Source organism: Thunnus albacares, chromosome 10 (genome assembly GCF_914725855.1).
Source record: "Thunnus albacares chromosome 10, fThuAlb1.1, whole genome shotgun sequence".
Classification (NCBI taxonomy): domain Eukaryota; kingdom Metazoa; phylum Chordata; class Actinopteri; order Scombriformes; family Scombridae; genus Thunnus; species Thunnus albacares.
Window position 1 is genome coordinate 3,036,803 of NC_058115.1, and position 12,061 is coordinate 3,048,863.

General features: G+C 38.8%; 1 protein-coding gene and 1 non-coding gene across 3 annotated transcripts; both read left to right on the forward strand.

The window, feature by feature from the left end:
• The first annotated feature begins 306 nt into the window (after positions 1-306).
• On the forward strand, positions 307-8,412 carry c10h4orf47 (chromosome 10 C4orf47 homolog). Of its 2 annotated transcripts, XR_006405198.1 has the most exons (9): positions 307-375; positions 1,154-1,262; positions 1,446-1,665; positions 1,791-1,928; positions 2,190-2,265; positions 6,108-6,293; positions 6,430-6,593; positions 6,792-6,904; positions 7,188-8,412. XR_006405198.1 is itself a non-coding variant. In XM_044362902.1 (8 exons), the coding sequence occupies exons 2-8, from the start codon at positions 1,163-1,165 to the stop codon at positions 7,240-7,242; spliced, it is 939 nt and encodes a 312-aa protein (XP_044218837.1). In that variant the 5' UTR covers positions 307-375; positions 1,154-1,162; the 3' UTR covers positions 7,243-8,412. The 2 variants fall into 2 exon arrangements, 1 of the variants encoding a protein (XP_044218837.1); XM_044362902.1 differs by lacking the exon at positions 6,792-6,904.
• A 3,185-nt stretch (positions 8,413-11,597) lies between these two features.
• Positions 11,598-11,796, forward strand: LOC122991459. Its single transcript, XR_006405856.1, has one exon. It is a non-coding gene; the product is annotated as a small nucleolar RNA SNORA74 (small nucleolar RNA).
• Positions 11,797-12,061: the final 265 nt, after the last annotated feature.

Consider the following 12,061-nt stretch of genomic DNA (forward strand, 5'->3'; position numbering starts at 1 on the left):
CAGATTACAGTAGTGCAAATTTTCACAAATACCCATTGTATCATTTCATCATTACTGTATTATGTACATCAACAACATCTTATACTTTTATTCTGAAGGCACCATTGCCTCGCTTAGCACAGTTTATTTACTTCCCCTTCACCATGGTAACCGAACTGTATACATAGACAGAGACTGTGCAGAGATAGGTAGATAGATAGATAGATAGATAGATAGATAGATAGATAGATAGATAGGTAGATAGATAGATAGATAGATAGATAGATAGATAGATAGATAGATAGATAGATAGATAGATAGATAGATAGATAGATAGATCTCTAATGACACTGATATCCAATAAGACAGCCGAATAGTCCAACACATAGAAACCAGGTATGTATATCTGTGTGTTGATGGTGTTTTTCTGTTGGATCATACAGCACACTGATCAACCAGTTTATTAGCTTATATTTGATTAAATCCTCATGATTCCTGAGGTCATAATTGGTGGTGGGGTTGCATTGGACTGCATTATATTAAAAGTGTTACTTTTCTTTTTACTTTTAATTGTCCTTGTCATGCATGCAAATTGGGGTGTAAAAAACCTTTCAAGATAATTCCAACACAATCCCCAGTACTGAGTTAGGACACAAAATACCATAATCTAACCTATCCTTTTACTTGCATGAATATGTGTTTGGCCTCTTGGAGGCAGCATAACAAGCTGTTAACACACCGCGGCCATACATTATCTTGAACTTATGTTAGTTGTTTGCAAACAGTCTCCTACTCACACATCCAGCAGATGCAGAGCAACATTATCATTCATTTGGAGTTATGATTGTCTTCACCTGGTGAATCTAAGTGCAATATTCACTCTCTTTCTTGCTCTGTTTTGCTCTCTACCAACTCCTGGAAAAATATCTGTGTCTGTCTGCCATTTGGTGCTGAGCAGGTAGTGTGCCGTGGGTCTTTTGTTTTTTTCACTGAAAACAGCTGTCTGATGCTGCTGGAAACAAAGCTGATGAGAGCCGTTGGAGTGAATCAAAACAATTAAGGGCCATAAAACTAAAACGATGAGCAGAGAAAGCTGGTTTTGTAACAATGTCCAGCTGTCTCCATAGTATTACGTGAGTGTTATAGGAGTGTGTATGTGTGTGTGTGTTTCCAGTGGGTAAAGATGCCATTAGATGAGGGGAAGAGTGACATGGAGCGTCTGGGTGTCTTCAAAGAGATGAGCTATATCTCTATAGGAGACAAGTACACCCCACCCACCAACCGTAAGCATCTTATCAGCTTATTTATCTGCCTGTTTACCTGTAAATTACATGCCAACTTTATTAACTGTCTTTAAAGTAAAATCTCATGAATGCAAACATCAGCTTTTAGCTTGAGATGATTGACAATATAAGTAACATGTCTATACAGTATGTAAGTGTGTTGTCTCTTCCTTCCAAATCCAGGTCCATTCAATGAGTCTGCCTATCGTAACCGGCAGATTCAGGCAGGCATCGCTAAACAGCGCTGTGCACTGCAGAGCGGCTTTTTCGACAAGTCATTTAAACGGATATTTGAATGCGAGGCACTGAGTGACCCGGTGAGACTTGCCCGACAGAACCGCATCCAGCAGACCAAGAAGAACCTGGGGAAGGCCTTCCTACCCTGTAATGGGATCAAGAAGACGTAAAAAAAGCACACACAGACAACACACACATAATACACAAAAATACTGTCACTTTAAGTGACATAAAATGTATTTATTGTGGTACTTAGCATGCTTCATGCTTTCCTTGTCTGTTTGCCTTCAGCTGTGGTTCAGGTAGTTACTACGGGACTCTATCAGGACCACTTGAAGCCATGAGTCCTCAGTCAGTTGCTCAGAAGGTTCATCGCTCACCTGGACGCAACATCGTCACTTCACCTCCTAAGAAAGGCAGTGGTTACAGGTTCACGGCAAGCACTCTTTCTAAAGCGGTTCATCACCATTCAACAAGCATATTTTAGACTCATTTTGTCTCTGGAATAATTACAATACTAGAGAGTGAAAATGCATTTTTACAAAAGGTGTAGCCTAAGCAACATATTTGCATAATTGAAGCTTATGCTTGTGCTGAATTATCTAACCTCTGTTTTAGAATGGTTTCCAATGACTAGTGATGAATGTTTATTTTGTGCATCTGAAGTAAGTAACATGTTATCTCCGGCAGCTATCCTAATGTAACACTGTCCAGAGTGGAGTTGTATGCCTCAGACCCCTACGACAGAGCCAAAGAAGCACTGAAGGTAATGCTTAAAGGGAAAGTTCTGTATTTTTCAACCTGGACCATATTTTCTTTGTGTCTAAGTGACTAATGGGGACAACAATTTTTGAAATTGGTCCATTATGGAACAAGATCACTGCAGTCAGCAGCCATGTACTTGTTCCTGACATGGGTGCTGTGATGTAATCTGATGGGGCAATAGCGCCCCATCAATCTACGTCCACTAAAAGTGCTTGTTTTTGCCACTAACAGGCTCAGATTGTTATAATAAGTGTCTGACAACATTATGGAAAGGACCATAAAGAGAAATAAGACGTTTTTCTTTACCTTTCGCTTGATCCTGTCTGTTACTGTGTCCAAGTCTCAATCAAGAAGTCTAGTTCTTAAATCTCGTGAGAGTTGAGTTGTTGTTAAAATCAGCAATCAGCTAAATATTCAGCCATGACATGACAAGAGGAGTTTGTTGTGGTGGCGTACAGAAAGCATAGCTTAATGTTATCTAAAATATTTTCAAGGTCATGGCTGAATACTTAGCTGATTGCCGCTATTGCCCCGTCAGATTACATTGCAGCCTGTTTCGCAGCGCTCTCACTCAATACTGGACCAATTTCAAAAATTGTTGTCCTCATTAATCACTTGGACACAAAAAGATGGAAATATATGGTCCAGGTTGAAAAATACCAGGGAATACAAGTTTCCCTTTTACAAAAAAACTCTGGATTATTAACGTGGGTCTTGTTTTATCTAGTTTTGGCCATTATTCCTTTCAGTTAAGGTCACAGTGGACTCACCAGAGTAATTGTTGAGATCTGAGGATACGGTGATGTCACTACAGCCAGATGTGGCGGGAAACACGTGCAGTCAGACAATCAGACAGGTTGTAAACAAACAAACAGTTCTTCCAGATTATGTAAAACACTTTATTTGAAGGGAAAACTGGTAGTGAACACACCTGAAATGGTGCTAATAACTGTTCATTGCCAGTAGTAGAAGGAGTATTTACTAGGATCATTTACTTGAAGTAGAAATTCCACAATATATAAATAGCCTACTCCATTACAAGTAAAAGTGCTGCTTCCAAAATGTAGGACAAATGTGAAAACAGTTAAATTGATTTAGTCTTGTGTTTTGGAGTTTCACAGCTTTTATGTGTAACATACAAACACAAGGCTCAATCAATTTAACTGATTTCACTATTGTTAAATCTGCTGTTAGATCTAGATAAAATTGAATCTACTGGGTGGATGTGGTCACTGCAGTCCACGCAAGGCAGGTCCATTCGCTGAAGAACAGAAGAGCATGTAATCCGTGTGCATGGATTGTGAATCCAAGGGCACAGTTTAGAAATCCATTCGAACGGATTTACACATTTTTTTTCTATCCTGTGAGCCCAGGGGGGCTCCCTATAAATTTGTTCCAGCCGAGGAGCAAAGGCTAGAACATGTTACATGTTAAAAATATATTCATAAAAAGCCATTAAAATACAGGTTATAATCTATAAAAGCTAAACTTTTAAATAAAAATTAAGCTAGTCCAGTGGCTAGACATCTTTTCTGGGCTCTTCTGTTATCAGCAACTTTACTGGCATTAACTTCCGAAAAAGAAAAAAAAAAAAAGGAAAGTAAACGCCTCTACTACATTAAATCAATTTTACTTTTATAAATCTCCATTGAATCCTCATGTTTCAATTGCATTCTGAGTGACATGCAGACAACAGAGTGACCAGAAAAAAAGGCAGAGCATCAATAGTGAGCCTCCATTCACGCCCACGAAATATGACAGCTACAGTAGCTTTGAAAATAGCGTTTTTCAAAGATGACTGACAATCACAATTACACAGAGTTGAGGTAATAGATCTATTAAGGTTAATTTGCCACGATTTTAAGCTAAAAGAATATACTATCAAACAATATATAATAAGTTAGTCTAACATTAATTCTTGCATTTCATACACATTTTCACAGCCTGCCAGATGTCCTCAGTACGAGCAGGTCACTATTATTTTAACATTCATAGCTGGGTATTGTTTGTATCTAATGAGTTAATGATGTAACTAGGCCTGCTGTATGGTGATGGTGATATAAATTGCTAGTTTTTAGTTTTTGCTTTAATTTCAAACTTGGTTTCGTTGCCCCTCTATTCCCTCTCACCTCTCTCCTTAGAGGCAGGACATTGATTTAGGATGTCCCTCTACCTCCTTTATGTATCTATGTGTCTTGTCTATATGTGTATGCCTCCCTGGTGTTAATCTGTTTTTATCTGGGATGTCTGTTCTTACTAACATCCCACTTATTGTCGGTACCTTGCTGTGGTGAGTGGGCTTCATACCAAATCAGGCCTCAAGTTGTGTATCTTGTCTCAAATGTTGAAACTTAAAAACAATTATATTCTCCCTCAAATCTGTGTACACAAATTCATAGTATTACATTCACGTTTCTTAAAGGGAACAACTTAAAACAACAAATTCATAAGTTATTGACATCGCATCAGGATACAACAGAGGAGAAAAACTTAATTGTCTGTACAAATGGCAACTTTTAATGCAAATCTGTCTTCAGGCTTCTCTGTCCAGCCTGTTTTCAGTCAGTCAGGTTACAGATGCCCAGCACAGCCTTGGGGTATGGAATGACTTGAAAATAGATTTCATAATAACCTCAGGTAATGCATTATGATTTTGTGACAACATATCCATAAACAGTAATCATGGACTTGATGGACTTGGACAAATGAATTATCAATATATTGCATGTAATGTTAATCAATGAAAGACTGAAGATCTTTAGTGGGGGGCACACCCTTGATGGAAAAAGCAGATATGGTAGAGATAGTAATTTATTCCTATAAAAGATACAAGATGGGTGCATAGTTTATGTGAATAGTTTAAACCCCCCAGCTAGTCTCTATCAAAATCAATGACCTTTACAGCATTGGAAAACCTGTACTTCATGAGTGGTAAGATTGACACACACTGAGTTACATCCCGTCAGTTGGTGTCATGACAATAAGTTAACATAACTAAAGGCCTTTGAACTGACTGCATTCCACAGTTAGGAAATAGCACCCAAGCTAGCTAATTCTTGTCTCACTTGTGGTCTAATAAACAGTAAACCTATCAAATTTAGTGCCCCATATTGTTATTTTCCAAACTACACATAATACAGTCTCTATGTTTGACTCAAACTGTTAACTCATAGTCCTTCAGAATGAATGTTTCCCATTACTAAACACCAGAAACCCACTGAACATACAGTTAGGAAATACCATGCTAGCTAGCTAATTCTTGTCCCATTTGTGGTCTGATAAATAGTAAATTCATCAAATTCAGTGTCCTATATCACTGTTCCATCAAGGCTTTCATCATATGGATGTGGGCATGGTTTCATCAAAAATTGGGTTGGAAAAACGATAGACGCATCCTGGCGGGGTTTAATTAGCTACTACACACAGCATTTTCACATCCAGACTGTGGATGTTGGCATGCCCATAAACAGCCGTCTGCTCTGTAGCCTTGGTTGCTAAGGTTCTTCCATGTGTTGGTTGTGTTGTGTTTGCGAATGCACTGGTTGAACAACGAAGGAGAAGAAAGAAGAGGAATAAGTGGTTGCTGGTGGTGGCTAACCGTTTTGTGTTGTGAGAAGTTTGAGAACCCACATTTTGACAAATGGGGGATCATATTTATTTAGCACAATAAAAATCAAGGAGGCCACTGCAGGTTCTTCTGCGCACTTGGAAAGGGAGGGATGAGGGGAGGGGTATTCAGTTGGTTGCAATCTACAAGGTCACCACTGGATGCCACTAAATCCTACACACTCGTCCTTTAAACTAACTTCCTTAAAATGTGTACTGTGTATATGTGCGATACAGAAGGAGGCAGCGATCCATCGCTCTAAGTTTAGGGACGGCCCCTTCAAGCTCAACCTCCATCCCAGAGACTATTTCCAGGGCAACCCATACCACAGTGACAAGCCACTCGCACCAGCACATAAGCCCCTCCCACCCGCACAGAAAGTCTCCCCTGCTCCCTTCAAGCCCTCGTCCCCCAGTAAACAGGTCAGTATCTCTGTCTGCTCTTCTCAGTCAGAATAAGAGTGAAACATCGGACTACTTTTTATTACAAATCAGATACTACCCAATCAGTGTCACCCACCTGTGATATGACTGTTTATGTGAATTTCTCTTGTGTTAGATTGGAGGAATGAAAGCAGGGACATTTGACAGGTATCCCTCACATTCTGCTGATCCATACGTCCTCCGCCGTTCCAGACCGACCAATCATGAACCAATCTTCCGTCCTGCACCTGGTCCTAAGAGCACACCTGTCAAGAGTATCATCAATGTCAATGTTAACAGGTTTGATCCCTGATTCTCTTTAAGCACCTACCCTCTCTGTGCTCTCACATAGGGGGCTTTCAAGTGAGACAAACCACCCTCATTTCTAAAAAAAAAAAGTTAAAGGATTAATTAAAGGAAGCATGGTAGGTTAGGGTGAAAAGTTGAAGTAGTAGGACACAGGAAGTTCCTCCTTTTTAACTTGCATTAACTTTATAGGCCACTTGGGTTCAGCAGAACCAAACTGTAAACACAACACTGACATGCTGAGACTGGGCATTATCCTAGAAGTTCCAGAGGTCTGACTTCAATTTGTCAGATACAACAAACAGGTATTTGCTTTTTAAATGAGGACAAAAAATACATAAAAAGGAAATTCTGGAAAATTAGTTCATCCAATCTTAATACATTGACTTTGAATTAACCTTGACATTTTCAAAATATTATTAGATCAATGCAAAATTTGATATCATATTTTATTTCAGCTGCACATCACCCTGAAGAGAGCTGTAATTAAAGTTGACAGCTTTCACAAGAACAAGAGTCAAAAACAAAATGTATTTTTTGAGCTAATTTTCTAATGTGTTCTTTCTTGTTGTTTTCCTGTTGTTTCAGGAGTGTACATTCTGCAAACTACACTTCAACCATCCCAGCTGTGATGACCTTCTGACTACATTACCCATACTGCACCAACATTGGCTAACTTTTCTTTTTACCTGCTGTATAAGTTATTTTACTGCATTTGTTTTACCACCTCAGTGCTTTAAAAAGTTTGTATTCCAACATGAAGACGATACAGCTTTTAGCAGTGGATTGATTTATGTCTCTGATTACTTTTCTCTTTATAGCATATCTTTGCGTCATGTTCAGGATGTCACACATATGGTAACAAACGAGAGCTCAATAAAGTTGAGAAGAGTTACTTTAGTCTTCAGCTCTGTAACAAGATGTTTTTTACTATGAATGGAAATATTACTCTTGATGAAGAGTTCAGCAGTATGTGTGTGTGATGTTTGTTATGGACTATTGAAAGGAACTAGATGATTTCCATGCAGCAGTATTAACTCCTATGGATTCAGGGTCCTCCAATTTATGGTCTGGAAAAAACGCAAGGAAAAATACAAGATTTCTCAATAACCAGTTAACTTGAACTTACAAATTATGTATTAACATGAAACAATAAACATGAGCCAAGGTGAAAACGGATAGCATAATATATCTGTTTACATTGGAAGTCAGCAGTGCAGACATCACAATCTCCATTGCAAATGTAAGAGATTCTGCACATGAGAAATGTTGACAGTGACCTCTACTGGGCAGGTTTTTAACATCAACTTAACTGGCCCTTATTAAAACAAATGGAGCGAGACTACATTTATGCAACTCACCATATTTAGGTGTGTACCCTAATGTTTCATATTGGGAGTATAAAGCTTGTTAACTGAACACACACATACAGTAGTCTCTAAGTAAAGCAACATGGAGGAGCACAAAATAATGAGCAAACTATTCCCACACAGAGACTGTAGCTGAAATTTGACACTAAATGCAACAGAAATTGGTTACTTATTTTCTGGTCTCACATTCATATTTTGCAGGATTAATCCAATCAGGAAAGACATTAAATGCCACATGAAATATTCCACTGGTAGGGTAACTGGAGCTTGGCTACTTCATACTGTAACTAAATCACACTGTGTAAAGCAGGCCTTTGCTAGTTACCTCTCAGGTGCGATTGGCTCATTAGCTTAGTGACTTCTATCAATCAGGAACAAGTAGTAATAACAGGATAATAAATCCTTAAAGGATAAGGCTGGTGATTACTTCTATTTTTCTTATTATCAACAAATCTCATGAACAGAACCAAACAATGAACTGATCTACCAACAAGTATTGTGTGTGTATCCAAAGCCTAATATATCTTATTCCTCTGTGCCATAGACCTACACTGTTGCCATAAACTATTAAAAAACACATCAGTAAACCACACCACTACACTGGGTGACTTGTTCCTTTGCCACAAAGATTATAGTAAGAGTAGTTTTTTGGAAACAGCTCCAAAGACTAATAACAGCGGTCACGTTTTCAGTCTCCAGACAGTATTAAGTGTAAGACACACTACACTGAGCATGTGAAGGAACACAGTTCTGTTTACAGCTTTGCTTGCTTGTTGTGCTACATATCACAGCCACTCAACTTTGTACTATACTGTAAATTTATTACAAACTTATCTGCTATCCTTTAGCTTGATCATTTGCTCAGTCTTTCTCCTTAGAAAATGCACAAATATATTTGTGTAAATACAATGAAAGAATGGATCGCAAATATTTTATTTAGTAATTCACAGTTAATCCATCTGTCTCATCCCACTGGCCAATTTTAAAGTTTTAACCTCAAATCTATTTAATGATATCTGACTGTTTCTGATGCTGTAAGCCTATGTGCTTTTGCTTGTCTGGCTATGTGTGTATCTCTGTACTCAGGTCTCTCTTGCAAAAGAGATCTTGAGCTTGATGAGACTACCTGGTTAAAAATAAAGGTTAGCCTATATATAATACTTATGATAGCCTATCCAGTCTATACTGGTGTAAAATTCTAAAAGAAAACATCTCTCGGTGGAAGAGTTACACCTCTTATGATATTAATTATATATTTTATATGCATATTTTTAATATAAAACCATTGCACTTTCTGTTGGTGTAACTGTGTGAATAACAGTAGGCTAACTCGTATGTTAGTGACAATATTTACATTAAGAAGTTGTTGAACAAATAGGTTATAATATTTTCAAAACATTTTATAGAATAAAAAATAGCTATTAGTGCACCCAACGTTAGTGTCCAAATGTAGATTTCGCATGGAGGGAGTGTGGCTGGTGAGCAGGGCCACCCCATAATACTGTATGTGTCTTTGTTCAGGAGAAAATAAACTAGTGGGCCATCTGTCTGTGTGACGATCTTTGGGAGAGCTTCCCTTCCCACAATGCATCGCGACAAACTGTACCTTATAAAGTTGTGCGTGACTCTCGCGCCTCCTCTCAGTCCGGAACAGCCATGTGTGAAGAACGTAATACTAAGATCCCCTTAAATGTGGTAAGTACTAAAGTTGTTTTTAACAAATACTAGTGTAAAAATAAATATAGCTTATTGTATTAGACAATAATGTCTCAAGAAATTAATATAGTGTCTCGTTACTTATCAATGGAATGAACCGAAGTTATTTTTGGAAAATGGCGGTTTTAACTGTTAACGTTAACGTTACTCGTTTTTTCGCAAAGTGTAGAAATGAGTGTTATAGTATCGTTAATTAACGGTACCGTACAACCCTAACTTTTGTCTGGTTTGGTGGGAGCACCTGGTTAAATAAAACCTCAGGAGTGCGTGAGTTCAATAAATGGACCTCGGTTGGCTTCAAGTTTTAATATTAAAGTTTGAACGCAGCAATGAAACAAGCGGGAAAGAAATAATTGTCGTTAATTCTCCGGGTTTTGAATGGAGTTGGTGGCTGAGGCCGGTGTTGCACTGTCTGAGTCAACTGGACACGCTGCTGAAATGCTGCTCGCTGCGTAAAGTGTTCAACAGCGCCGGTTAACATGACCATTTACATAGTGCTTTACAAGGGGCAGACATAAAAAGAACATGACAGAATAAAATACCAAGTACACATATATTCCCTCAAAGTCTATATAGCATAAAAATATACGTAAATCAATTTTGTAACGTTAAACCAGTTGCATATTTTACCAGCATTTGGCTAGTGCTAATTTTGTGTCCTGCTAGTAGAAATGAGCACAGAGAAACTTGTCACTTTCAGCAGATGAATATGAAAGCAAACTCTGCACATACATCATTCCACACAGTGAAGCTCAAACATCCAACTGAAAGAACAAGAGAAACATATATTTGAGTTGGGTGGACTTTAAAGAAGATGATGACTTAGCAAGTCTGAGATTCTCAGGCAGGTCATTCTATGAAAGCTCTGCCCCCTCTTGCAGACTGTCCTGCCTGACAACCCTTAAAGGGTGTACAGGTTGACAAGGAGAGTAACTCAAAGAAATAATCTGGGGCCTTGAAGTGATTTAAACGAAAGAGTACGTTCCTAAAGTTAATTTAAGCCAGCTGGCAGCCACTGTAAGGACTTTGAAAAGGAATAATCTCTTTTCTTGGTCTGTTTTAGAAGTTTGGCTGCTGCATTTTGTACAATTTGTAGTCTAGGAATTGATTTCTGATTTAGGCCAGATAAGAGGCCGCTGTAGTTATTTAGTCTGGAGGAAATTAAACTGTATGATTTCATTTTTGCCCACTGTACTGCCTGCCCACCAATTTTTATGATAGAAGAAACACTTAGTGGTTCCAGTGTGGCATGTTGTGATGTTCATATTGTTTCTTTCAGAGATGCTGGGTCCCCTGATGAACTAACGTGGCAGAGCATCAGCTATGGGATAGAGCCACCAACCTCCTGCCTTTTCTTTGGACTAAAGGTAAATACACAGATAGATAGTGCAGCTTTCAAATGCACATCAGGAACATTGTTTTACCTCTGATGGTCAGATATTTGTGTAGGGACTATGTTAATAATCAACACCCAACTATACATTTCAGTATTTTTCAGTGTGGTATTAATAATAAATCCCTGAACTACCATTTGTTGGGAGTACCAGTGATGGTTGTATCCAAGCAGAGCTGCAATGATTAAATGACCGAAAAGTAATCGGTTACCATTTTGATAATCAAATCCTTTTCAGTGAAAAAGAAATTAGCTAAACGGACAAATGTTCTGGTTCTCAAATGTGAGGATTTGATACTTTTCTGTCATACATGATAGTAAACTGAATATCTGGACTTAAGACTGTTGCTCAGACAAAACAAGACATCGATAATGAAAATCGTTAGTTGAACCCTTATATCAAATGATGTATGATCAGCTTGTTTGCTCAGTGATCTTTGCATTGGGCTCTGCTCAGGTTACACAACCATAACTTCAGGTACTGCAGCAGAACCCACATGGTGGTTCTCTCCCCTTCACCCCAGCACTCAGTCAGCTGTCCAGGCGGTTTGTGTCTGACTCAGTGTTACAGTGCTGGTAGAGCGTCTCTGTACTTGGCCTCAGCTCTGCAGGTTCTGTTTTAGAGTCTGCTGCTGCTGAGCTGCTGCAGAGTGCGGCCCAACGAGAGTGGCCTGTCCTGATCCAACAGCAGGGCAGGCCTAGTGCAGGGCCGCACACTACATACTGACACCTACAGGGTTGCTCTGAAGGTCATTGTTGTAGGTAGTGGTGCAGTGGTAGAAATCACTGTTACAGTGTGGTTCAGAGTGTCTTAAGATGCCTTTACACTTCCTGGTAAGGATGGATTTATTTTACTATGCCTTGGGACTACAGTGACCACAAACTGGTCAGCTGGGGCTGCTTGTATACTGGCTAACAATATAACAGTGAAATTATAATGAAGACAACAGAGCAGTTTGGAAGGCTCAGTAATCTGTCAGTGA